General features: G+C 39.2%; 4 protein-coding genes across 5 annotated transcripts in view; 3 read left to right on the plus strand and 1 right to left on the minus strand.

Annotated features, from left to right (window-relative positions):
• LOC145434842 (G-protein coupled receptor GRL101-like) overlaps positions 1–15566 on the plus strand; it is a 67861-nt gene extending 52295 nt beyond the window's left edge. Inside the window, exons 7-12 of one of the 2 annotated variants that reach the window (XM_080312075.1) lie at positions 3228–3353; positions 3609–3719; positions 3783–4004; positions 7657–7811; positions 14289–14456; positions 14516–15565. In XM_080312075.1, coding sequence (XP_080168201.1) covers positions 3228–3353; positions 3609–3719; positions 3783–4004; positions 7657–7811; positions 14289–14456; positions 14516–14607 — 874 coding nt within the window. In that variant the 3' untranslated portion in view covers positions 14608–15565. Of the gene's footprint in view, positions 1–3227; positions 3354–3608; positions 3720–3782; positions 4005–7656; positions 7812–14288; positions 14457–14515 lie in introns of both variants that reach the window. The other variant, XM_080312076.1, reaches the window with a different exon arrangement.
• Positions 1–27512, plus strand: part of LOC145434851 (uncharacterized) — a 342686-nt gene that overhangs the window by 209799 nt on the left and 105375 nt on the right. The window lies entirely within an intron of this gene.
• On the plus strand, positions 10819–13063 carry LOC145435284 (uncharacterized). Its single transcript, XM_080312598.1, has one exon. The coding sequence runs from the start codon at positions 11128–11130 to the stop codon at positions 13015–13017; it is 1890 nt and encodes a 629-aa protein (XP_080168724.1). The 5' UTR covers positions 10819–11127; the 3' UTR covers positions 13018–13063.
• The window catches only part of LOC145434856 (uncharacterized), a 41936-nt gene continuing 41256 nt past the window's right edge, over positions 26833–27512 (minus strand). Inside the window, exon 3 of the mRNA XM_080312099.1 lies at positions 26833–27477. The gene's annotated coding sequence lies outside the window, so the exon portion shown is untranslated. The remainder of the gene's footprint in view (positions 27478–27512) is intronic.

Raw genomic sequence — 27512 nt, forward strand, 5'->3', positions numbered from 1 at the left:
GCAAACGAAGCTTTTTCGTATATTATAAGTTTTCACGTAATTAACATCTGAGGTTGAAAGTCTTTGCATTTCAACTTCGAACCACGTTAGGTCTAGTAACGAGAGGACACTAGTAGTAGTAGTAGTAGATATAGATCACGACTTCACTGAAAGGTCATTTCCACCTACCTGCCTACATTTGTATTTTCTTTCATGTATTTTGAATGCTGTGATGCGACCGATGCTTCCCGGAAGGGAAATAATCCAAAATATAATCCTATTTGATAACATAAGTCGAGAATGTGAAGCGGCGTATAATTCCAGTATTCAAATAGTTTCAACTCTCGCTACTCTATTCGAAACATTATATTTCATACTTAATTCGGAAACGAATACTCCGGTAATTGTGCACAAGCGTAACAAATAACCCATTGTGCCCAAACAGCATACAATTTCACGCTGCATTCTGTGCCGTCTGCATAGGTGCTTCGAGACCCCGCTGGTTAAGAACCCTTGAATTAACGAAATAGACAACCACAAGGAAAGCCGATAACACTGATCGACGTTTTTTAACTTTTTTTTTTTAACGATTAATTGAGTTTAGCTAATTTGCCAATAATTTTTCGCAGAAATCGAATAAAAATTTTACTCGAAAACGGCAGTATTAAGGATGCTTGTGCACTTTTAAGTACTATATCATACGAAACACATCCTACAAAGCTTTCAACTTACGGATTTGAGGGGTTATTTTCTTAAACTAAACCCCTCAAAATAATCACGATCTTTAGTATTTCCAAGAAATTTAGATGCAACTTCAATGAAAGAGAGTCATGCATTTTTTTTCCAAATCCGGCTTCCTGATAATAAATAGGGGGTTTTGGTGAGTGTTCTGATTTGAGGTCCTAGAAATACACCCTCTACTGTATGAAATCAAGATAGGAAACCTTTCGTGAATGTATTTCGAACCGGCACTCTCTTTGATCAACGCCTTCAAAAACTTTTCATGACATCCAGTCTAGTATATCATCGTGGAAATATCACGATCACGATGCATATACCAAGCAACAATGGTATTGGTTCCAAGTATATGTTTGGCTTTTAATATGGAACCTACAATAAGAGCAGAATAATTTGGCAAATTCAAATTTATAACAAAGTTATTTAGTCAGCATGATAAACTTTGTATAGCTGCTGATCATGATCACACTCATGCTGAAAACAATCTTGAGACAAATACTCTTCAACGAGAGAATCTTCCTCAACTGTTCGTAAAACTTTTGAAGGCAATGTAATTGTAACGTCTAGCCCAGGGGTGGGCAAACTACGGCCCGCGGGCCGCATGCGGCCCGCAACACTGTTCTGTGCGGCCCGCGAGAGTCAAAAGAAACCTTTTTAAATATTGATAAAATGCGACGAAAATCGAATTAATGCAGGGACTTGATTAAACTTTTTCTTAGTATATTTAACCATGATAATTCTAAGACAGTGGTTCTCAAACTGGATGGCGCCCCCCCCCATCCCCCTTGGGGGCGTGAAAGCATTTGAAGGGGGCGCGAAGATTAGCTTAACTGAAAAAATATTCGCGCTAGGCGCGATTTACATCAAATTCATAAATGTTGCTCCGTATTTAGTCTGAATTTCAAATTTCAAAATATCTCATCCACAGTCGTAACCTTTCATGCCGTTAAACGATCTGTTAGGTTTGCTAGCATCATGGCTGCGTTTTGTGATGTGACGATAAGGAGGCGCGAAATCTTTCACCATCATAAGGGGGGGGGCATGTCTTTAAAAAAAAATTGAGAACTAGTGTTCTAAGGTAAATTTTTTATGTTGAATTTTTGGCGCGACAACCCGATCTCAAGCCCCACGCAGTTTGGAAGTTTTCAACTGCTAAACATCACAGAAATCCTAAACGAGATTGACATAATTCGGATCACGAGTGTGATTTCAGATTAGCCACTCCAGTTTTAATTATTTCGGTGATGTGCTAATAAAAACGATTCTCGCGTGTTTTAGGTGGATTCGTTTTCTGTATGCGTAGAACTGAGGTATTAATATGTTATAACCAGAGCGTGTTAGAAGCTAATATGGTTATGATGCTGTCAGCATTGTGTGTCATGGAACTGAACCAAAACTGGAATTAGTAAACCTATGAACAGATCGCTGCTCACAGATTTAAATTTCAATCCTGTTCTAGGAATCGGGACAACCGACTTCATAGCAATATTTGTTTTGTTTTATATACGCACATATATTATTTCCATGTCCTCACTATTTAATCAAATACCAATATTGCGTTTGTTTTATAATCCCAATTCTATATAGTGCGGCCCGCGAATGGATTTAGATGTTGAATGCGGCCCGCGAGCTCAAAAGTTTGCCCACCCCTGGTCTAGCCCATGGGGAATTGGTCGTATTGCGCAAGTCAAATTGGATATTGAATTTTATGATGATTTTTGGGAAAACAATCTTTTTCATGTCCATGTGGCTCTCTCCAAACCATTGGCACACCAAATGCTTAAGATTTTTGTTTTTAAATGCTTCGCAGCCTCAATGTCGCTTTATTTTTCATTCAGTGTGTTTTGAATTCCTCTTCTTTACATCGCCTAGGCCCAGGTGACTGTTTGATTTCAAAGACTACTGCAAGTCGTTTCGACGGCTTCCTATCATTTCATTGTATCGTTGCCTTGGGATATTTTGAAAGGACGACAAGATTAATAAATTGTAACCGGTATCACAAACTAGGCCTAGAATAGTTACTTTTTTACATACTAATAAAAAGTTAATTTTGCTTCTACTTGAGTTGAAATTGACGCCGTTCGTTTTATTTCTACTTGATTACCTATTGTAAGTACTTTGACCACCTCTGATGACGTCACAATGGTTATAGCTATGACCCTGCAGCAAGGAACACGTCACAGAACAGGTTATTATTAGCACTGAAATGTAAGATTTTAAATCAGAGTTTATAAAAAATCTTGACGTGATAGGAAAAAAGCGACTTCATATTCGTAATCAGATTACAAAAATTGACTTAATAGTGATCATTTTAGCCAAACACGAAAATCATGTCGACCAGTGTATTAACGCAATATGGACGCAAATATTGCTACTCGTGATTAACGTCGGAACTTTCAATGCGATCAATAATCCTCAACGTTTACATATGGCAGAAAATTGAGGATCGAATTCATTTATGATCACGTTTCACTGCTTCTGTTATTCATGTATGGCTTGAATGTTTTCAGACCATTTTCTATACCGAAAATCAAACGTGCAATCATGGCAGTTGCGGTTACTTGGTTTATATCCATCATGTTAGCATTAATACCGTTGATGCCTTCACTAGAGGATTACTTTCTGAAAGACGTGTTGTAAGTTGATTTATTTTACAATTACGTGATGACCTGTGCACATCGCATTTTTCTTGCTTCTACTTACACCATTTGTCATAGAGAGGTTTTAAAATGGCTATGTATGATCAGTTATATCTATAAATTATCCGGAAATATGCGATGTTTCTTAATTGAATTCTTTTACCCAGCGATAATGATTTCTGTGTGCTGGTAAAGTTGAACGCATAAGGGGCCATTCAAAACAAGGTAATCAATGACGATCGCTGTTTCTAGGTTCAATGACACTGCGATCTTCAAAACAAAAGTGAATCAGAACGACAAGCAACATTTAATAAAATGGTTGGGCTTGCTGAACAAAAACACGAGTCAAGAACATGACGACAGGTAGTCAATCCACTTCCTGCTTATATTCAATATGCACTAATAGTTAGCTCAACTCTCTGACAGCACGGAATGGGGTAAATTGAGAAGACTCATTTCTCAAATTAACAAATACAGTCCCATAAAAGCTACCAACGACTTCGGATATTATTCAAGTCACACGGTCTGCCTCCCGACGTTTTTCCCGGATCGAAACAAGGACGGATCATGGGCCTACTCATTCATCCTTCTAATGCTCAATTTCCTGGCATTCGTCTTCATGTTCGTCTGCTACATCGTACTGTACAGGTATTTGGTTTCTACCTACATACAGTTTGCCATGTACCGCAAAGTTTTAAATAGACACATTACCACAGATATATAATATAAAACTCAGGTCCCACATATACAAAATAAAAAGGTGCAGCAATATATTATACAGTGATGGAGAGTGATATACAACATAGAACAGGGGTTTTCAGCCCTTTCTTGGACGTGGTCCATTTTCCGGTTTGAAAATGTGCTGTGGCCCACCTTGGAGTTATAATCCTGTTCAATGCGTGGTAATCGTCGGCGCCGTTATGCCTATATCTCTGAGATATGCGCATTTTTCTCTTAATTTACTGATGATATTTGAATGTAGACCAGCAGGGGCGTCAAACTCAACTTGCATCGCGGGCCGGATTCAAACCTTCAGATTATTTGCGGGCCGCACCAGGCAATTTTTTATGAAATGTTTCCTCAAAATCCTTGCCCGTTCACTTGAATACTTTATTGTCAAACATGTATAGTGATAGTATATTACATCAAATTACGGATCATAGGACCAGAGTAATGGGCACTATTGTAATAACACCACTATTCGCAAACAATCGAATTGGCAAAATTACGATGATTGGCCGGTTGAAAAAAGTTATAAACCATGATAATAGTGGCGCTATCTACGAAATATGTTTGTATATTTCTATGCTCTCTTTGTTTTAAGTCGTATTCTGGCGTTGGTCCTGGGCATGTATTGTGAGGAATACAATTTAACAATGTAAGCGCGGACGTTGGAATTTTATTCATTAGTATTAAATCGCGATTTGGGTTTATGTCGAGGCCGGGGACATTCTGAGTCAAAATTGCTACAGTAGTGCGATCGTTTCATATTGGCGTTTTCACTTCTGTGAACAATATTTGTTTTAAATGAGCTGTATAACGCAATAGTTTTCCCAATCCGTTCATAATTGCTTCGCGGGCCGGATGACATGATTTGGCGTGCCGGATGAGGCCCGCCGCCCGTATGTGTTGACCCCCTTGATGTAGACATTTCGGATCACGAAATCGCGCCAGGCGCGACGGAAATTTCAAAGTCGAATAAATATCTTCCAACAAACGACGAACGCAATAATTTTAGGCCCCTTCGAGCTCCCGCAATTGGAGGTTTGGGTGCAGCAGTTATGACCCTGGTAGATCATACGCTAAAACCCATGTGTATATTATGGTCGTTCGCTGCTCCATTCGTGTCGCGAAACACAATGATCAAATATATGCATCCACGGTGTGATTTGGATAGTTCCACTATTGCGGGGCATATTCTGGGTCCGCTTCAAACAATTCATTGGTGACTGGGGTACTACAGAGAAGTGGAAAAAGATTTTTTAAACATGCATTCTGTACAATCCACATTAGGTCTGTTCAAAAATAACTTTTTTTCCTGAATCTTGCAGGTTACTTGATTAAATCGTTAGGTTGCCTTAAAAAACGACGCACACCAAATTTGAATTCATTCCAACCAATATTCGCCGATTTCGTAGAGTTTGAAAATTTTGAATTTGCCTAAAAATGCAAAAAAATTATTGTTTCAAATTTTCCTTCCAACTTTATGAAATTGTTGCGCTGTCTTCAAAAACGATGGAAAACAAATTTGACTCAATTCCAAGCTGCAGAAGCGGAGTTATTCAAGTTTTTTGATGATAATTCTGGGATGATCCACCAATCAAGGATAATCCCAGAATCATCAAAGAAAAACTGAAATAACTCCACTTCTACGGCTTCGTATTGCGTCAAATTTGTTTTGCATCGTTTTCGAAGACAGCGCAACAATTTCATGGGGTTGGCAAAAAAATTGGAAAAAAAATTTTTTTTTTGCATTTTTAGGCGAATACAAAATTTTCAAACTCTACGAAATCTGCGAATATTGGTTGGAATGAATTCAAATTCGGTGTGCGTCGTTTTTTAAGGCAACCTAACGATTTAATCAAGTAACCTGCAAGATTCAGGAAAAAAGGTTATTTTTGAACAGCCCTAATGCACATTGTATGTCTTGTACCGAACCAACTGTAGTTGCGATGTCAGAATATTCAATCCAATGATATAATCAATTCATGGGACTCTTGCATTATGTACAATGATTTCCAGGGCGGACATTTTAAACCGACTCCAGAGATTAATGCGCTCCGCTCATCCCATTGCTATTCGTTGCGGTGGTGCATTATACCTCCACGAGAAGTTGTTAATAATTTGCAATAATGGCTATTTTTATCTTACAATAATACGACTTGCCTACGTACAGTAATTCTATAGATCAATTATACTTCATTTCGAGTTGATTTCACACCCATCGCAGCGGCATACTACATATGACCCTGCCGGAATACTTGGTTACTTCATCATTACCTTCCAGTTATTATGCACTCGAAATTATTTTACTTGTAGTTAGCCGTATAGGTTGTCATAGCTTGTGGAAAAAGCCGCTGTTTCTCCCTCCCGTCTTCGACTGTACATGCTGACTCCATACGTGCTACTACGTCTCATCAGAGTCGGAAGAAAAGCTTTACGTAGCCTACGCCATCATTTAATGATATGAATATATTTTTAGCGATTAAGATAACAAATGTAACTAAATTTACATAAATTATAAAATTTTCTAAATAGCATTGTGGCCGATCTCAAATGCGCCTGTAGCCCACCAGTGCACCATGGCCCACCCTTTGAGAACCCCTACCATAGAATTATACATAGTAACGTGTGCTTTAGAGGGGTGGCTGTGCAACTTTAATACACTCCTAAATTTGGAATAATGAGGAGTTCTATTGTAGGCATTAAACACCTCTATTAAAATAAAAATACCTGAAATGTGAAATGCATCTACAAGAATTCATCAATTTTCATTTCACATTGAAGTTGACGGTGTTCTTTGGTGGCAATAACAATTTCTGCACTATATTTCAAACATCGGTATGGTGTCGTGTTATACTGAGTCTGTAATGGTCCATTGAACGACGTTACATATGATCCAATTGTGCTTGTGATATTGCAACAATTCAATGTTTCTGTATCATTCACGAATACTAACTGAGTGTTCAATTGTTACTACATCTAAGACGGGCATGAAAGGGCATGAAATCATCTGAGGGGCGCGAAGTTGCGGTCAACTGAAATGTTTTTGCGTTCTGCGTGATTACCCCAGATTCATAGTGATTGTTCTGCGTATAGTCTGAATTTCATATTATCTCATCAACAGTCATAACCTTCCATGTCATCAAACTATCAGCTGGTATTGCTAGCATTCTGGTTGCATTTTGTGATATGAAGATAAGGGGGTCGCGAATTCTTTAACAATCATATAGGGGGCTTGTCCAAAAAAGTTTTAAAACCACTGGCCTAGATCGATACCAATACATATTTCAATTGGTTCCTTGGCTGAGGCTATATAACTTATTATATGACAAAGTGTGGATTTATATATGGTATGCAACACTAATATGGACAAATTCGTGAAAATTTGCATATTTTTGGTATATATCGTTGAGCAAAAATTGACGTGATAAAAGAAACCAACAGCGGCATTATTGGACATGCCAAAATTTGCCAAAATCAAGTGCAAAATCAACGTCAACAAATTGTTCGTTCAAAATTGCTGCCCAATGATAATTCTATATTTTGAGATATTTCTCGTATTGTGTGCGTTCCACAGAAAAGCCACCAACCGAAAGATCGCACAATCATCGACAGCTTGCAACAAACTGGAGGAGAGAAATGCTGCAATGCAACGTAAACTTACCAGGATTCTCGCGTCAGATTTCTTTTGCTGGATTCCAGTCTGCATCATGGGCTTTCTGCAATTAGCAGGTATCAAAACGTAGCAAATTTGTTAATTTCTGATCGTAATCCTTTACTTTTTTTAGCCTTAACTGCATGCCGGAATCCGTCTCGATCACTAATTTTGCTCTCATAACACCATGTAACAAAATTTTGCAAAAGTTTTAGTTAGCTTAAAATTTTTATGTATTGCGTTTTAGTATTCCAAAATTCCAAAATTTTTCCTGAAGTGTCCCAAATTTTGCAGAAATTTCAATTTCTGTCATTTTTTATTTTACTTATAATTGCTCCGTATTAATCAGAATAATTCTTTATTGGAGGTAAGAAACCGCTAAAGAAAAGGTTAGTATAACCAAATATAGCTTACTCATGCATCAAGTAATAATTCAAAACTTTAGAAATCTTTAGAAGCGGTTTTGTTTGCGTGACTTGCGTCTGTGAAATGAAAATTATTCTCTTACACAAATAACACCATGTCAATAAATTTGCAAAATTTTAATTGACTACAAATTTTTCTGTATTGTGTTTTGTAAGTCTTTAAGAAATGTCACTTTTTGTGATTTCTCGTTTTACTTAGAATTGCCTTGTAATAATACGCATAATTCCTTATTGGACGTACAAACACACTAACAAAACTAAGGAATATGCACAAATAGTGGCCACCATAGACTATAAAAGAATGGAAACATTTCAAAAAATTCCGAAGTGATTTTGTTTGCATGATTTGGGTCTATAAACTGAGAAATCTGCTTGTATTATGGACCGCAAATGCACACGACTAATTAACGGTATAATTTTATGTGTTTGTTCGGGATCAAATCCAGGTTGTTATAATAACCTTCGGGTACTGCCTACAGGCTAATATACCATTTGGTTCGACATCGATGTACGGATCCCGAATTATGCTCTGCGATTGGCAATACGGGGAAGTTAATTGTATTGGGTTTTGTTTTATTGCTTTGTGTGACTACTAAATCAACTGAGAGTGTGGTAGAGATTTGCTCTCAAATACAAATATAATTTTTTATTCATTTTGGCCCAAACATCCTCAATGTGCAAAGGGCATCATTCTCAAAAGTTGCACAGTGTATAAGTATCGGTTTAATAATAATTTCATCATAGCGTGACGGGAATGCTTTAACGGGGAATTAGCAGTCCAAAAGTTGCGTACGCCAAATTAATTTCACATGAATTAAAATAAACCACTGCATTCATGAAGATATCGTCGGTGGATATTTCGCCAGAGCGCAACTAAAGACGTTTTGATTTGGCAGATTTTGTCGAACCTTAGTTTGCAATGACAACTCAGGGATATATAGAACTATTGTTGTACTATATAATGTTATGCCCTTGCTACATCATCTACCGCAGGGGTTCCCAACCGGGGAGGAATTCCCCCCTTGGGGGGAATTTTGCAATTTTTAGGGAGGAATTCGACTTTAGAATTGTAACGGATTTCCCAAATTGTTCATGTTCGAACTGTCATGAAGTCAACCAGTTATATCCGTGCGTATGCTCCCTATGGCTGTTTTTTGTTTGCTGAAAGTATGTTCAAATGCTCTTTGAAATTTCTGTTTCACATACAAATCCCCCCACCCCTTTTTTAACTTGTGCAGATGTGCTGCAGTTCGCAACACAATTTTGTAGGCTAGCGATGGCCTCTCGATCAAGTACATCCTAAGCGAGTAAATGTCGTGCCGAATCTATCACAACAAGGCCTCTAGTGAAAGTATTTATCTTATATTTTCAAGTCAACATTTTCAGAGAGTGACTAAATATTTCAACGTCATCGATCCAAGTCAAAGAGATCGCTAGCCTTGATTCATTTTTAGTGAACAGCTGCCCGATCAAAAAAATACATGGTAAACTTGGTGCAATGTTGCCGAAACGTAATGGGTGTCCTAAATTTCAATGAGCTCCAGCAGGGAATCTGATCACGTGTGTGTTATATATCAGGGCTGTAACCCAGTCACGAGGCTTCGAGTCAGAAGTCAATCTCACTTTCATAGTTTTGACTCGAGTCAAGTCGAGTCATTTTCAATTCACCATCGAGTCAAGTCCGAGTCCAAGTCTCCGAACAGACGGTCGAGTTCGAGTCATGGTATTATGACTCGAGTACGAGTCCAAGTCACGCTCAGGTCAACACTGTTTGGTGATATTGAATGATTTGGATTTATGATATATACTAATTTTCCTCACTTTGAGCAGTTTCTTGTCGCATTGTCATGTACCAGGATCAATAGACGAAATTCCAACAGGGTGGTCACTTTACTGTTCTTCGAAATTACAATGAATTGTCGGTCTTAGCATTTTTATAGTCTTGGGTCACATGGCTTGGTTCGAGTCATGCACAATGACTCGAGTCCAAGTCGAGACAATCTTCGAGTCGTTTCTGTATTTTGAGAAAATGACTCAAGTCAAGTCGAGTTATCAGAAAATGGTGACTCGAGTCAAACTCGAGTCTGGTCAACCCTGCTATATATGAAAGTACCACTATTGTTGGCCAAATGCATACGCAAACTTTAGAAAAAAATCGCGAGAGCAGTAAATTTATGGACACTGATTTTTCACAGCAGTTATATTAGCGATTGGTGCATGGTAAGCCGAAAACACAAATGGAAGTGTTGGGGTCTGTTGAGTCAATCCTTCCAGAATTTGTGTGATTGGGACCAAGACCATGGTTTTTGGAGGTATAGCCTACAAAGTGTTATTACAGCACTGCTAGAAACAAACACTCGGTGCCCCCGTCTTATTCTCTCAGTCAACAGGTGTTTGCGCGGTAAAATGACCAATTTTAATCATCGGGCAGATTTATCTTAAGGGGGGAATTTTGGCTAAAATTTCGGCCAAGGGAGGCACGAGATGGAAAAGGTTGGGAACCACTGATCTACCGGAATGTGATCATCAATCACATTCCGACGAAGCCATGGCGCAGAGGTGGCTGGAATCGGAAAACATGGCGGTCGACAATGGAGACTGACTTAGCGCAACGCGGGCTGTCGCTTGAAGACGCCCACGACCGCCTACTAGCGTTGGGACCCCGGGAAATCCCGATCCCGGGATCCCGGGATTGGATGCAATCCCGATCCCGGGATTAATCCCAATGGAATCCCGGGATTTGTAAACAGCATCTACCAAGGCTGAAGTAGCGCCACATCATTTAATTTAGTGATAAAGCAGTATCACAAACTCTGCTGATTGTCTAAAACGATTCACAATAATGTGATTCCAAAACCACTTATGCCGTAACAGTAAACTACACAATCACTGACGTCGTAGTCTACGGAGCGTAGCAGCAGTCTAACTGAGTACCGTAGCGTTAAAAAGGCTGTGCTGTTGAGGTGGAATGCAGGTCGGGACAATGGCGAGTTTCGAAGATGTAAGTGCAAAGAGAAAGTCTGATGTGTGGCAATACTTTTTGTTTTGTAAATCGACAGAAAAGGCGAAATGCAATTTATGTCAACATATCTTGAAAGCTTCAGGGTCAAGCACAAAGGGACTGATGACGCATTTAAGGTCCGTACACAAGATAGTAGTTAAATCATGCATGCCTCAATCGGACCCGTCCAAGAAAGATCAGCCAAAAATGAAGATCGGGAAGATCGATTCCTTTTATAAAACGCATAAACCTCCCCTCGATCAACTTCTTAGCCAACTAACTGCTGTGGACGGGCTAACATTCAATCAAATTGCCCAAAGTGAGCGAATTCGTCGTGCCTTCAAGGCTGACGGCTATGACTTGCCAAGATCTCACAAACGGGTTCGGGAATTGGTTATCGAGCACAATAAAATAATTCGCAAATGTGTGGGAGAAGAAATTATGGAAATGAAACGGAATAATGGGCATTTTTCAATCACGTTGGACGAATCAACTTCTACGCGAAACAGGCGGTATATGAATTTGAACGCTCATTATCAAGGTGGCTTTCGATCGCTAGGATTCATCCGTATCCACGGGAGCATGAATTCGGCAACGGCCATCAAATTGGTTGAAGAAAGATTGGAATCCTTTGGCCTGAATCTGAACACAGATGTAGTGGCAACAGTCACCGATGGCGCAAGTCTTATGGTAAAATTTGGAAAAGACACCAGTCCATACCATGTGACTTGTTATGCCCACGCGATCCATTTGGCTGTTTGTGACATTCTGTATATAAAAGAAAATCATACGAGAAGTGTACCTTCAACTAATGAAAATTGCTGTGAAATTGTCACTGATTCCGCTTCGGATGATGAAGACGAAGACGATTTGACAGAAGACGAAGTCACTCCTTCACTGTCACCTAACCTGCAGAACTTGATTAAGAAAGTGCGCGAAACTGTTAAAATCTTTAGACGTTCTCCCGTCAAAAATGACGATAATCTTCAGCCGTTTGTTGTGGAAGCTTTTGGAAAAGAGAGGATGCTTCTATTGGATTGTAAGACCAGATGGAACAGTTTGCTTTCAATGCTGGAGAGATTCTACGAGTTGAGGAAACAGATCAAAATGGCGTTGCTGCAGCTTGACATTCAATTTGATTTGTCTGATGCAGAGTTGAAGGCAATTAAAGACATGTGTGAAGCTCTTGCCCCATTTAAAGCCGGTATTGACGCACTATCGGGCGAGGGGGCAGATTTGCTGTTATCAGAAAAGATAATCGCATTTATTTTAAAGAAGCTCGAACAACTAAATTCGGAAATTAGCAAGGATTTGAATAAAAGCTTTAGGTCTCGAATCGACCAGCGTCGGAATGTTGAACTGGTTCAACTTTTTGAGTACCTCAAGAATCCTGCCTACATTGATGAACAGAAGGATCAGCTTGGTCATAAAATAAAACGTCAAAAAATCGTTGCTTTGGCCACTGATGCTCTTCAAAGATTGTTTCCAAGCCAAACTATAGAAATGGATCGACGGTCTACGGAACAGCACGAAGATCCCGGTATTAGCCAGATTCCGCAAATGACATTGGCACAAGAGCTGCATGCTTTCGTGACAGATGATGAAAGTCTTCAAGAACAAAACGAAGATGTTGGCGCACGAGTACTACAAAAAGCAATGCTGCTATATGAAGCCAGCAAAAAACGGCCAGAAAACTTGAATAAGTTATATGAATCACTGAAAACTATTAAGCCAACATCCGTTGAGGCTGAACGTGCGTTTTCAGCTCTTGGATATTTCGCTAATAAAATACGAAACCGTCTTAATGATGATACTCTTGATGCTCTCATGTTTCTGCGGCAATATTACAAGAAATAAATGTAGTTTGTGTAGCTTGTATGTGTATTTTACTACTTTGCCAATCCCGGGAAATCCCGGGATTGAAAAGCTGAAATCCCGGGAAAATCCCGATCCCGGGATTTCAAATTTGATCCCGAAGTCCCAACCCTGCCGCCTACGTTGGAGACGCTTAATACGAGCTTAAAACTGATTATCTTGATGTTTTTTGTTTCCTGTTTTCTTTTGCCCTTTCCATTTGATTTTATCTAATTGAAAAGTCGATATATATATATATCATCTACCGCGAGTCCATTTTATTCAACGCCCCCATACCCCTCCTGAGCCCAACGCCGCCATTTCGCCCACTGAGCGTATCCGCCCCTTCAAAATCCAAATCGCCCCTGGGGGCGCTGGAGACATGGTTAAGAACCATTGGTCTAGTAACCAAATACAAATTAGTTGCCCGACAGTCAACTAGTAATTACCTGAATCTATAAATAAAGTGTGACCAGGACAATTTTCCTATTGGATAACGTTGAATTATGAAAATTATGTAATATGAATAACATGCATAGTTCAAACAGTGATTTCACAAATGTTGCAGTTTTTATGCTATTGGAAGCATCCGATCCAAGCAAACTTGGTTCAGGAATCTCTATATTAACTATATAAAGAGGTAATATGTCAGTACCGCAGGTGATCGAACATATGTCGTTTCTGCTCGTTATTGACAGGATATATTCATTCTGGACCTATAACGAGTTGAATGCAATAATGTAGAAGTACCACTCTCCATGATCTTCATTTGCTTCAACTGTCACAACCGCTTGTTGAAATTCTTTGAGGTTTAGTTCTAAACTGGAAGCACATGCAAATGGGAAATTATAGATACAGAGCGTAGCGGTATGAAAAAGAAAGCATTGATATTAAAATTCATTGATTTCTATATTAACCTAAAATCTAATGACAAACATGCAATTTGAAAATCGTAGTTACATAGGGGTGTCGTAATGATAGAAGTAGTCGACTGGTTGACCGCTTTGAGTACGCTTGAAAGAGAGGAAATGATGTCTTATTCATTGTTTCTCGAACTTTTTCGGGTTGGTTTCATTGTTGTATATCCGCTGTGACGTAATCGTACCAACGTGAAATTATTGTAAATCTGATCTAATTCATCGTGTCATTTGCATAAATTTTAGATATTACGGAGAACACGTCATTGAAAAGCTCTCACCGAGTGGTACCTGTTCCACAGTTTGAGAACAAAAGGTTCGATTAAAGTAATGCAATTTTTTGATACATAACTCCAGGAATCGATATCCCGCCGGACGCCTATCTCCCTACCGGACTACTTATTCTGCCGATAAACAGCGCTTTGAATCCATTCCTTTACTCCGACATGCCTGATCGCATAATGAGCTGGAAAAGAAGATTTCTCACATGGCTGGCAGTATCGTTCCGTCAATGGAGGAATGGAGGTCAGCATATTAACTTGTAACATCATCAATCCTGTGCTAAGAGAAATATTGGTCATTAGGTTCCTCTACAGAAATACCTTCAGCCCAAGTTGACGCCTTGGAACTAAACGTGATTGAAGGAAACAGAGGAGACATCGTAGACATGGATTGAGCTGAAACGCGAATTCTTGAAGCTTTCTTTCAAATGAGAAAATTCCAAATATTTTACAGGAATGCCATCTTACAATGGCAAAATACTCCTTTGTATACGTATTTCGACTTTGGTATGTATTAGTATGCATACAAACTGTCATGTATAATATGGCTATGTAGTTTGCTTTGACAATTCTAAGATACGGTTTTCCATACTACTGGATTGTAAATATTAAGGCGTGTAGGATTGAAATCGCTTACGATCAGTGTCTATACTTTTATTGATGTTCATTTGAGCAGATCAGTGTAGTAATCATGACCAAATGTATTTGTGTACCTCTGATGTGGAGGTAAGGAAACTACGTCGTGTGGCAACTGTTTGTGCTGTCCACGAAAGCGTGAAGAAATAATATTTAAAATATTCATGGAAATTAATGAAAAATTCGTTAGCTTTTACATTTCATCTACCTAGCAACTACGAGGTCTGATATCGTATCATAGATGTTTTTTTGATTACCAGTATAGACATTTTCATGTGACAGTCGAATTTATGATTGACGATTGCCGGTAGCTGTTTAGGCTAATAACTTTTTTTAGATGATGCATTTCCGTATAAAAAGATTCATGCGTGAGCTTGCTCTATTCATTCACGGTGGGATTAGCTAATCTTAACCATTATGAGTGGAAAACCAAAATAGTCTTGTATTCAGTAAAAAAAATGGAAGAAAAAAATTCCTTTTCAGCGTCGCAAGTGAAGCAATATATTGGTGTCGATTTTCATTTGGTTTACGCAAATCAGTAATAATCGAAATTCAATCGGGTGATTTATTTTCAAAATTTAATTATAAGTAATATACTTTGCCACGTCTTATTTCGGACGCGGTTGTATAAAACGTTCCTCGACCATTTTTGTTTGGTGTTTTTGATGCGACTCAATGATTTTATTTCGGATTGGTTCTACATTTTGATCGATAATATTAAACGTTGGACCATTGGAATTTACGAATGACAACGATCAGCGATTAGACAGGTCGTGCGCATATAGGAACCGGCGTCGGAGGATTTAGAAGCGGCGCATAAGCTATTTACGGTTGATTAGATTCATTAGAATATCCATTGACGGAATATTCTTAGCGGCAATCATCAATACCAGGGCTCTTCAACCGGTTGTATCATACACCCTAGGTTACCAAAATTTTATGAGGGTGTACCACTAAGATGGGGTGTAGGCCTACAGGCGTGTACCAGATCCGAATTAAAATTGACCGATGACTAGCTATCGCCTTGAACATGCAAGTTTATGCATCAGAACATGATGACCAGATGTGCAATGGCATACATTATGTTCAGGCTGTAGGTATGGGTATGTAGCTTGTAAGTTATCCTTTTGTGATATCATAAGCAAATGTCTCTCCTTATTTAATCGTTGGTAATGGACATATTGGTTTCTTTTGTGAATTCCGATTGCGATATCTGTCTATAATGATTCTTCAGGAAACCACCACAAGAGCTCAGAAATATTGAATTGGTACTTTCTGCGAGATGTTCATAAATAGCCCAGTGTACATCATTGCTGGGGCGTGGCCAGAGGGTCGCGTTTGAGAACCACTGGGCTATATGCCGGTCCGGTTACATCGAGCCCTGATTAGTATTTAGCATTTCAAAGACGTTGCAGTGTTGGTCATTTCGACAGGTCAGAGGACGCCAACCTGCAGTCGTAGGACGTTAAACATTGATTATGGGGCACTCAACACATATTTAAATTAACGTGTGCTGGTGACTTTCACTATGAACTTCGAATTAACGAATTGCTTACCATGTCTTTGAGGCAGGGTTGTGATCAAGTGACGAGATAGCGTAGTGGTATAATCCGCGGCTGCTACACCAATGGGTTGTGGGTTCGAGTCCAGGCGAGCTCGACTCTAGAATTCCTATCTAAGGGTGTGAGGTTTATCCAGGCTCCTCGTCATCATATCATCCATATCATCCGTGTGTCAGCAGTGACTCATACAGGTTTAGAAGTGAGCCGTGCTTCACGTCGAAAGCTACGGAGTTAAAATTGACCTGGTGCAAATGACAATAGTAGTCGACGCACTCCATCAATACCTCAAAAACAAACAAACAAGGGCTGTAACCAAGTCCCAAAGCTCCGAGTGATAAGTCGATCTCACGCTTTTGTAATTTTGAACCGAATCAACTCGAGTCATTTTCAGTTCACCACCGAGTCAAGTCAGCCAGCAATGGGTCATGTCCGAGTCATGATATTAGGACTCGAGTCCAAGTCATTGTGTTGTCTGTTCAGTTTCCAGAAAAAGTCTTGCTACACCAACTGTTTTTTTTAACTCTGTTTGGTAATATCGAATGGTTCGCATTTATAATATACTAATTTTCCTCACTTTTAGCAATTTCTGGTCGCATGTTCAAGTACCAGTATCAATAGACGAAATGCCAATTGTGTGGTTACTTCACAATTCTTCTAAATTACAATAAAATGTCGATCTTGACCGTCTGCGTCTCGAGTCATATGACTTGGTTCGAGTCATGCGCAATAACTCGAGTCTAAGTCTAGTCAATACACAAATTGATTAGAGTCGAGACGAGTCATTTCCGTATTTTGAGAAAATGACTCGAGTCAAGTCGAGTCAGCAGAAAATCGTGACTGGGGTCATTAAAACCCTGCTTTGAGGGATTTTAAACTTGATTCATGGCGGCTTGGATTTTTCGTTTTTAGTATATTAGTTTAATATAAGTCCCACCGTATAAATGCAAACCGCAGAGGAAAATGATGAATCCCATATAGAAACACCAAGTGCGAATGATGGTTTTTCTCGTACGTTTGGCCGATTCCAATATATACTTTGACTAGGCTTACAATCCTGATGGGAGGTAAAAAATGACAACATGCAACAATGTGATTAATAAAAACCGGAATATGCATCCTCTTCCATTTTGTGCCCGAAATTTTATAGACACCTCCTCCGTCAGCTCTATCGTTTGATCTGATCACTTGGGCTAAGAATGGATAAATATTTGATAGTTATATATTAAACAATCAATATTATCGACAAAATAAATTTTCTGATATAAATTTTTTTCGGGCTTCGCGACTACGGAGGGAGTTCAGATCACATTTCCCCACGGAACGGTCCAAAAAAGCACATCCCTGCTTAATATGTCTATTCTGCTGATGATGAGACATTACAGTTCCATCTTATAACTTCGAAGAAAAACATTCATCAGCCACCTGTGCTCACAGATTCTGTGATCGTAGCGGAGTTTATCATAAATACTATTTTATTCATAATCCAAATTTTTCGACGGCAATATCTCCGCTTCCACTAGTTTGAATTGAACCAAATTTGGTGAAGATCGTTTCTATAGACAACCTAACACTTTCATTGGGGGATCAGAAAATTTTCAAATTTTTTGTTATTTATTTTTATATAATAAATAGCAACTTTCTTCCCCCGTAGTAATGCGGCTACTGGTTGGAATTGAACCAAATTTGGTGCGTAGGCTTAAATTAGGTAACCTAACAATTTTATTAAGTAGACTGTAGGATTTGAGAAAAAAGTCATTTGTGAAGACCGCTATTGAACATATATGTATTCATATCGAAGTTTTCGGCTAGCATAAGGGCAGTTCTTTATGGCCATAGATTTCTAGCTGTCGATCGTTCTGACACAGTTCTCGAAGTCGCATTTAAAATGACCAGAAACTAAATATATCTAGGAGCCCCTTGCCACGGTAATGGTCAACACAGAAATGCCCCTTTCTACAAATCATGCTTATTTTTTCCATGGGAGAAGATACCCCATAATCAAGATATTTGACAACATCAAATGTCGCGTAGCGCGAATAAACTTTGAAAAAGTTTAAATCTAAATCTCAAAATCTAAATCTCAACAAAAACTCTATCATGTATGTTGATTCGCAAAATTTTTGGGCCCCCCCTTCGACCTCGGGCCATCTTTAATTGAGCGATTTGGGGTGCGTCATTTACGTTCCTGTGTATACCGGGAAATCCGTTGTTTTCGGTCGAAAATTAGTTGTTTCCCCTAATGTTATACCTTCAAATTGAAATGTATTCTAGCTACTTTCATTATTGTATATATCCTATCTGCATCATGATCTGTAAAAATCCAACGATTTGTGCTGAGTGCCTCGATTTTAATTACCCCGATGAATTTAAAAAATTATCGGTGTTCATGAGGCGAGATAGTGTGAAATCCACATCTACAACACTGATGGGTTATGCGTTCGAGTCGACTCAAAATATCCTACCTAAATGACGAAGCCTGATCTAGGTTCCTCGTCAGCAGGTGATCAGAGCAAGTGGTGACTTAAAACAACCAAAATGTTGGAGGTCATACACGTCGGTGGATACCGAATGATAATACAATGCTGAAAATCGGGAGATTTCATATTTTTGTCTGAAATGGATAACATAACGTATATTCATGCGCAAACGTAGTAATGCTACACTGACGCCAATACCTATCACAGCAAGTTTTCTATCCACAACAATAATGGAATTTGTTATTTATGATGAAATTTTCACTACACTCATTTACACATGGAGATATTCACGTCGTCAGCTGTCAAATTCGAAACTGCTACCAATCCCCATTTGACGAAATTTTAATCAACTGCGGTAAATTAAATTGAACAGAATAACTATGTCGTTTACTCATATACTCGTCCTGCAAAAATCAATACACCAGATTGGCGTAAATTAATCAGTCTTCTCGCGGGGAATGTTTCATGTATAGCTCTCGAGACCTGCCTTTACTTGGCGCATAGTCATTTATGATCATTACAACCAATCGCACCAATTAATCTTGATTAGGTGATATTTGACGAGGATTATTGTGGTTTTAGGTTTAGCGACGCAATTCCTAGCGCAATATCTTAAAATAAACCATCCGAATTGAATGTGTGGGTTGGCGTTATAAGTTTGTATTATTGGATGAAAAAATCATCGCTATTGATATGTTGAGTATAAAATGCATTTGGCAACAACCGACTCTTGGAAATATTCGCAGACATATTGGAATGATGTCATTTTGGCGGGACACATTGTTGTCTACGTATAGTCCGATAACCCGAGGTGGTGCGTAAGGAAGTATGTTATCACTTTTTCGCTGAACTCCAGTACGTGAACCCACTTGCACTACATACACAAGCGGCTATAATGTTAGGCTAGTTCCATATCTACTTGACAATGCGTACTTTTTCACACTTGGAAATCGCGATTTTACTTACATACTTGAGTATCAACGATGGCTATTTGACCAGCCCTTGATGATAAAAAGAATGATTCGAACAAGATTTTACTGATCAAATTCTACATTTAATAAACTGTAGCATCCTTCATCTTCCAGTGTCGTCTATTTAGTAGTTCAACGGCTGTTGTCATTTACGTTAGATAATTATGATCCCTACATTGTAGTGTAACAACTCATGTTATGTCTGGAAGCCCATATATATGCCAAATGCTTCCATGAACAAGTAGACGACTACGAAATTACCGACATTTCAGCATATAACGGATACTCTATACAAGCATAGATCTAACATAATTTGCGTAACACGTGTTGTATATGAAACGATTACAGCGTTGTTAGTATGTCACGAATCAAGTGATTGCTATCGTACAAGTCTCCTTTTATATCCCACAAAGCGTTTGTGGACGGAGAATGGCTAGCTCCGTTAAGCAAATATCCCGTCCTCGACCCATACGATGAAAGCACCTTGGGATTTGCGGCAGACTGAGACGAGATTATAGCAATCGCGGCAGTGTCTGCGGCATCCACAGCTTTCGGACTGTGGAAAAGTACATCTGCCAGAGAACGAGCGACGATATTGCGGAAACGGTGTGATTTATTGATTTCCAAAAAGGAAAGTTTAGCGGAAGTTATTACCCTCGAGAATGGGAAACCAATCTCACAGGCTATGTGCGAAGTGCAATGCGCCGCTGATAACCTATATTACTATGCCGAAGAATGTACAAACATGATCGAATCGTCTATTTCTGCAGAATCGGATTGGTTAATTATGGTGAAAAAGCGACAACATGTTGGAGTCGTATCAGTACTGACTTCGCTAGACTCACCCATCGCGATCCCCGCTGGAAAACTGGCGTCGGCGCTAAGCACAGGATGTACTGTAGTAGCCTAATTACGCCGTCGGATAAGACGCCATTTTCATCGCTTGCCCTAGCCAGGGCATGGTATGGTATGGTATGGAATGAGAATCTTCCATACTCCATACCCGCTAAATAGTGGTCCGGTTAAATCGAGCCCTGATTAGTATTTAGCATTTCAAAGACGTTGCATCCTTGTTCATTTCGACAGGCCAGACGAGGCCTACCTGACGTTAAAAAATTATTATGGGGCACTCAACACATATTTAAATTAGCGTGTGTTGGTGACTTCCAATATGCAATTCGAATTGACGAATTGGTTCCCAAGTCTTTGAGGCAGGGTTGTAATCAAGTGGCGAGATATTGCAGTGGTATAATCCGCGGCTGCAACACCAATGCGTTGTGGGTTGGAGTCCGAGCGAGGTCGACTCTAGAATTCCTATTCAAGGGTTGTAGGTTTATCCAGGCTCCTCCTCGTCGTATCACCCGTGTCATCCGTGTCAGCGGTGACTCATAAAAGCCTAGAAGTGAACCGTGCTTCACGTCGAAAGCTACGGAGTAAAAATGTTGAAAATTGATCTGGTGCAAATGACAATAGTAGTCGACGCACTCCATCAATACCTCAATAACAACAACCAAGGGCTGTAACCAAGTCCCAAAGCTCCGAGTGATAAGTCGATCTCAATTTTGTAATTTTGACCCGAATCAAGTCGAGTCATTTCCAATTCACCACCGAGTCAAGTCAGCCAGCAAAGGGTCAAGTGCGAGTCATGGTATTAGGAACCGAGTCCAGGTCATTGTGTTGTCTGTTCAGTTTCCAGAAAAAGTCTTTTTACACCAACTGTTTTTTAACTCTGTTTGGTAATATCGAATTTTTCGCATTTATAATAGACTAGTTTTCCTCACTTTTAGCAATTTCTGGTCGCATTTTCAAGTACCAGTATGAATAGAGTAAATGCCAATAGTGTGGTTACTTCACAATTCTTCCAAATTACAATGAAATGTAAATATTGACCGTCTGAGTCCCGAGTGATTTGACTTGGTCCGAGTCATGCGCAATGACCCGAAGTCCAAGTCGGGACAATACACAAATTGACCAGAGTCAAGACGTGTCCTTTCCGTATTTTGAGAAAATGATTCGAGTCAAGTCGAGTCATCAGAAAATCGTGACTCGAGTCATTACAACCCTTCTTTGAGGAATTTTAAACTTGATTCATGGTGGCTTGGATTTTTCGTCTTTAATATATTAGTGTAATATAAGTCCCACCGTATAAATGCAAACCGCAGAGGAAAATAATGATTCCCATAAAGAAACACCAAGTAGGAATCGTGTGCGTCTCACGAATGATGTTTTTTCTGGTACGTTTGGCCGATTCCAATATATATTTCGACTATGCTTACAATCCTGATGGGAGGTAAAAAAATAACAACATGCAACAAAGTGATTAATAAAAACCAGAAGATGCATCATCATCCATTTTGTGCCCAAAATTTTAAAATACACCCCTTCCGTCAGCTCTATCCTTTGACCTGATCGCGTGGGCTAAGAGTGCGTAAATATTTGATAGTTTTATATGAAACAATCAATATTATCGACGAAATAATTTTTTCTGATATAAAAATTTTTCGGGCTTCGCGCGACTACGGAGGGAGTTCAGATCACATTTCCCACGGATTTCTAGAAATTCGGGATGGGTCACGAAGCGCGTCACGTCATCCTCAGTGGCCGAAGCCGGCTCACGCATATACGCGATCAGCTTTCAGAATCGAAGGAATTGCTTGTTCTTTGTATTATTTCCGCGATCGGTGTGAGCTTTTGTCGCTTTTGTTTACATGTTGTTGTTGTATGTGGGGTTAATGGTGCTTAACTACTAAGGTCTTGTGCACCAGACCACGTCGAAAATAATATATCCGCAAATAATTAGATTAATCGAGTAGCCAATACGAATTCAATGACAGTCTGAATTGTATATGGACTGGATAATGTTTACATGCGTGACCAGGTCTATTCATACACGATCAACCGTCAGAAGTGAAGGACATGCCTGAAAGTTGTAGAATTTCCGGGATCTTGATGTAGCTTTGCGTAGTCTATAGATCAGGAGTGGGCAAACTACTGCCCGCGGGCCGCATGCGGCCCGCAACACCGATCTGTGCGGCCCGCGAGAGTCTGAAGAAACTTATTAAAAATATTGATAAAATGCTTACTAAAAATCGAATTGATGCAACTTTTTCTTAGTATATTGCCACATGATAATTCTAAGGCAGTGGTTCTCAAACTGAGAAGCTCGCCCTCTTGGGGGCGTGAAAGCATCCGAAAGGGGCCGCGAAGCTGATCTCAAATAAAAAAAAAATCCCGCTCTGCGCGATTGACCTCCAATCCCAGTTATAGCTCTGTGTTTAGTATGAATTTCATATTCAAAAATCTCTCATCCAGAGTCGTCATCTTTCATGCCATCGAACTATCCGATTCGTTGTCTGTATGCGTAGAATTAGGGGATTTATATTTTATCTACACATACTAGAAGCGGGTTTGATGCTAACATGGTTATGATGCTGTCAGCATTGTGTGTCCTGGCACTAAACCAAAGTGGAATTAGTAAATCTATGAGCAGTTAGCTGCTCACATTTTCAAATTTCTATCCTGTTCTAAGAATAGGGACAATCGATTTTCATATCTACAATTTTGACACATTGGTTATTGAGTTTGACCAGCCTATGAAATCTCCCCACTGTTTCTGACGCGTGTACGATATCATCGAAGCAATGTTTGGTTTTAAGCCTATATATTATCTCCATGTCCTCGCTATGTGATCAAATACCAATATTGCGTTTTGCTGCGGCCCGCGAATGGATTTAGATGTTGAATGCGGCCCGCGAGCTCAAAACTTTGCCCACCCCTGGTATAGATGCACGTACGATTCACACTACCTAGGTGTAGGTTTGTGAAGTTAATATGTTTAATTTTCGTGCCATTTTAGATCAGGTATCACCAGGGAAGTCGTACATGCTGTAATTTCGGGCAATGACGCTGATAATGTTCATTGCAACATTTTATTGTAGCACTGTAAATGCTATGCAGAGGTCTCAAACTCAAATGTGCTCGCTGGCCAATTTCCTAGTTGTTGATGACGCCGCGGGCTGCAGCAGCAATAGTAGGGATAATCAATGTATAATTTCCAAGTAGGCCTTATATAACGGGACCTGGCAGACAGGCATTCGTGAACATCGTGAAAATGTAATTAACTATTGTAGGCCAACTCACGCTTGATACGGTATACTTTAAGTTCTTGTATCTAAACTAGATGAGTAGCACTAGAATATATTGTCGAATACTTAAAATTCCAAAATGCCATCGCGGGTCGCACAAAATGTTCTCCGGGGCCGCGTGTTTGAGACCTCTGTGCTTCGGTATAAAAAGGGGCCATCAATAGTATGTTCCTAGATGCAGAACTGGTTAAAGAAAGGCAAAAGATGAATCAGAAGGCAGCCCTTTTGTTTCGTGCTATAGCATTCCAAGTGATCCTGTCATGCGGAAGAAGTGTATTATAGCAATCCCAAGAAAATGTTTGTTCGCTTCATGTTCACAAAGAGTTTGCCGTATTCACTTTTCGGATGGTGATTTCTAGATTACGCACCACAGCTACTTTTGTTACTCATATTTCCAAACTTTTCCAATTACACCTTGGAACACGATTTTTGTTCCCGGGTTTTAATTGATATTTCCTGATCACTCACACCTAGAAACCTCCAAAAATCAATATAGTTCATTCCAAACTTTGATTTTGCGGTTGAGAGAGTGATTTTTTGAATTTGTTAGTATGTGCAATATTGTGCATGGTTATACTGATATATCATATAGGAAATTGATATTTACCAAACTGTCTTTTATCGCTGGTACATGGTACATGGGAATTTGCACATAACTGTATTAACTGTATCCGAATCAATGTTAAATGCAAAACTAAATAAATATTTCAGGCTCAAACAGTTCGAGTATGAAATGATTAAATGTGGGATGTCTTGCTGGATTTTCTTTCATACTCTAGATCTCTACTTTCCCGCATTAAGGAGCCGACATAATCTGACATCATGCTTTCATTATATTTCCCTTGGTATCTCATCTCAAAATGTTTTATGTCTAGATGCAATCGCTCCCCTTGTTATTCTAAATAAGCTCCCATATTATCTTTGAACTCGTCCAAGTGAGCATCAAGCATATGTAGTTTCACATACATTCTGCACTCCATGTTTCCATACGACTTTAACAAATTGGCAACGAGTTCGGCATAGTTATTTTCCATGTTATTGCCCAGGAACCCATTCACCACATCTGCAAAGCTATCCCAAGCCTTCTTTTCAACATCATTAAGCATTTGGATAAAATCATTCGACTTGAGAATATTTTTAATTTGTAGGCCAATAAATACATACACTTCTACTTTAGCTTCTGATAGTTCAGGGAACTAGTTCTAGCTAAACTGGAATGTGTCACCACCTTTATCCTATGTATTCACAGATTGCTTTATAAGGCCAAGTTTTATGTGAAGGGGAGACATAAGCACTTTGTTTGGGTTAATCAACCGAGTTTGCTGTACGTTTTTTCTCCAACAACAAATTTCATTTCGTTTTGGCCATATTTGCTTTTTGTAGTGTTCTGTGGTAGCCCTACTATCCCAAAGACAAAGGTGCCAAGGATACTTGGTGAAGCCCTCCTTGTATACCCATCAAAAACGCTACCATTTGTAAGTCCCCAAGAACTTCCGAGATATATTAAAAATATTAAAAAATTATCAATTGCAAACCATAAAACCTCAAAAATCAACCCTGCAAACAGTAATATCAATAAAATGGCAAATGTTGCAGAGCATATTCACATTTAATAGTGATTAATTTCGATCAGAGTAAGCAGAGAGTTTATGTAGCTTAATCGCGCCAATAGCGAAACTTTTCGATCATTCATGATTGAATCGGTTTTCTCGCTGCCGAATTTTGGCACACCTTTCGGAGTCCCATGTTAGCTTTAACTTCATTATGTGTTGGTAAGTCGTGGCGCGAAAATGGATAACGCCGAAATGCCTTTCTTTATAAATCATGCGTGTTTCTCGGGGAAAGGCACCTAAGCAATATATTTAGTGGCACTAAATCGCGAAAAGAAATTGAAAAATGTTGGAAAAAGAATAAAAAAATACGCTATGACCTATGTTCATTGGCAAAATAATTTTGGGCTCTTTTCAAGCTCGGCTCCTCTTCAATGGGACGGTTGGGGGGGGGGGGTAGTTACGGTGCAGCACAAAATGAATGAATCGAAAACTAATGATCGCGCAAACTGAGCTGTTTAGCGAGTCAGCTAGTAGCTGTTCTGTACTCGTCGCTCGCATGCCGTCAAATGACACGTCTTGAACTTTAAGTCAAATCGAACATGTTTCCAGACCTAATGGTACCTCACGAATAGGGCTGGGCACAATGATTCGAGTACTCGAATCTGAATCGAGTATTAATTTTAATGATTCGAGTCGAGTAGTAAAAGACGATTTTTTCGAGTACTGAAATTATACGCTCCTCGCAACTGAAAGTTAATTTACTAACGAGAATTGTAGTTTTGATACTATTTTTCACTGAGAAAGCTTTGAAACCTTGATTGGCAGTGTCGCAGCATTCCAGACATAGTACAAAGCTACGAACGTTACTGGAAATAACACATTTCACACAAGTCATGATCATCCCACGACATTGTCAAGAAGTACAATGAAATCGGAAAGGCCGAAAAAATATCAAAGTATCTTTAATGTGACGGATAACGGGCATTATGTTCTTTGTGGTGGCATAAAAGGTACATACTGGAACTTTGACAGAGTACATTCTGTTGTAACGTCATAATGAGTGATACTCGAATACTCGACTCGACTCGACGCGTAATACGTGATTACGTGACATCTGCGATACAAACGAAATACCGGTTGTAAACTTTGTAAACAATTGTGACAATTTTTTTTACCTAACAAAATATGACAAATTTGACTAAATTTTAGTTTATTTTGACATGTCAAAAAAGCGCCCTAGTTATATGCAATTATGCTAGGCGCATGTGTAATCGCAGTAATCAATAGTTCGGATTACCTACATTCTATCAAATACTTTTATATTGCATGATCTAGTCCATAACACAGTAAGCAGCTGCATTGCGAAGTCCAATAATGCACTCGGAACTGAGTATGATCAGTCTACGCTTTCTTTTTAGGTGTAATAGGTCCAATGTACGTCATGAACTCCTGCAATGTACGATGCGCTCGGTTGACATGGATATATTGATTTATACAGAATCGCCGATCCATCATCGATCCCAGCACTGCGTATTTAGTAGTCCAGGCAGGTTCAACAATATAATTAGAGTCGAAAGCATCGCATACATCACTGTATTTGTTTAATTGGCAAGCACTACTGAGAAAACGATGAAGTGATCAAATAGTAACAAAACAGTATCCTATATAAAGAACAGGGCGACGGAATATAAAATTGGGTCACAGAGTTCAACGATATTTGACGTAACGTGGCGCAAGTAGGCTTATATAAAAGTGAGATTGAGAACTGATGATTGCTGGCATCTTTCAGCATACAAATCTCTCACTGCGGTCATCATAATGACTATGCGACTGGATATGGAGGACTTTCAAATACACCATAGTTTCGTATTGCCAAATATCTCAACGTCTTCGGCGGGGTTCTTACTGCTCCTCTTGCTCTCTACAAATGTAATGGAAAAGTGAATGCATAACTTT

The sequence above is a fragment of the Botryllus schlosseri genome, chromosome 3 (assembly GCF_051294905.1).
Source record: "Botryllus schlosseri isolate E-star chromosome 3, Bs_hap1, whole genome shotgun sequence".
Taxonomy (NCBI): Eukaryota; Metazoa; Chordata; class Ascidiacea; order Stolidobranchia; family Styelidae; genus Botryllus; species Botryllus schlosseri.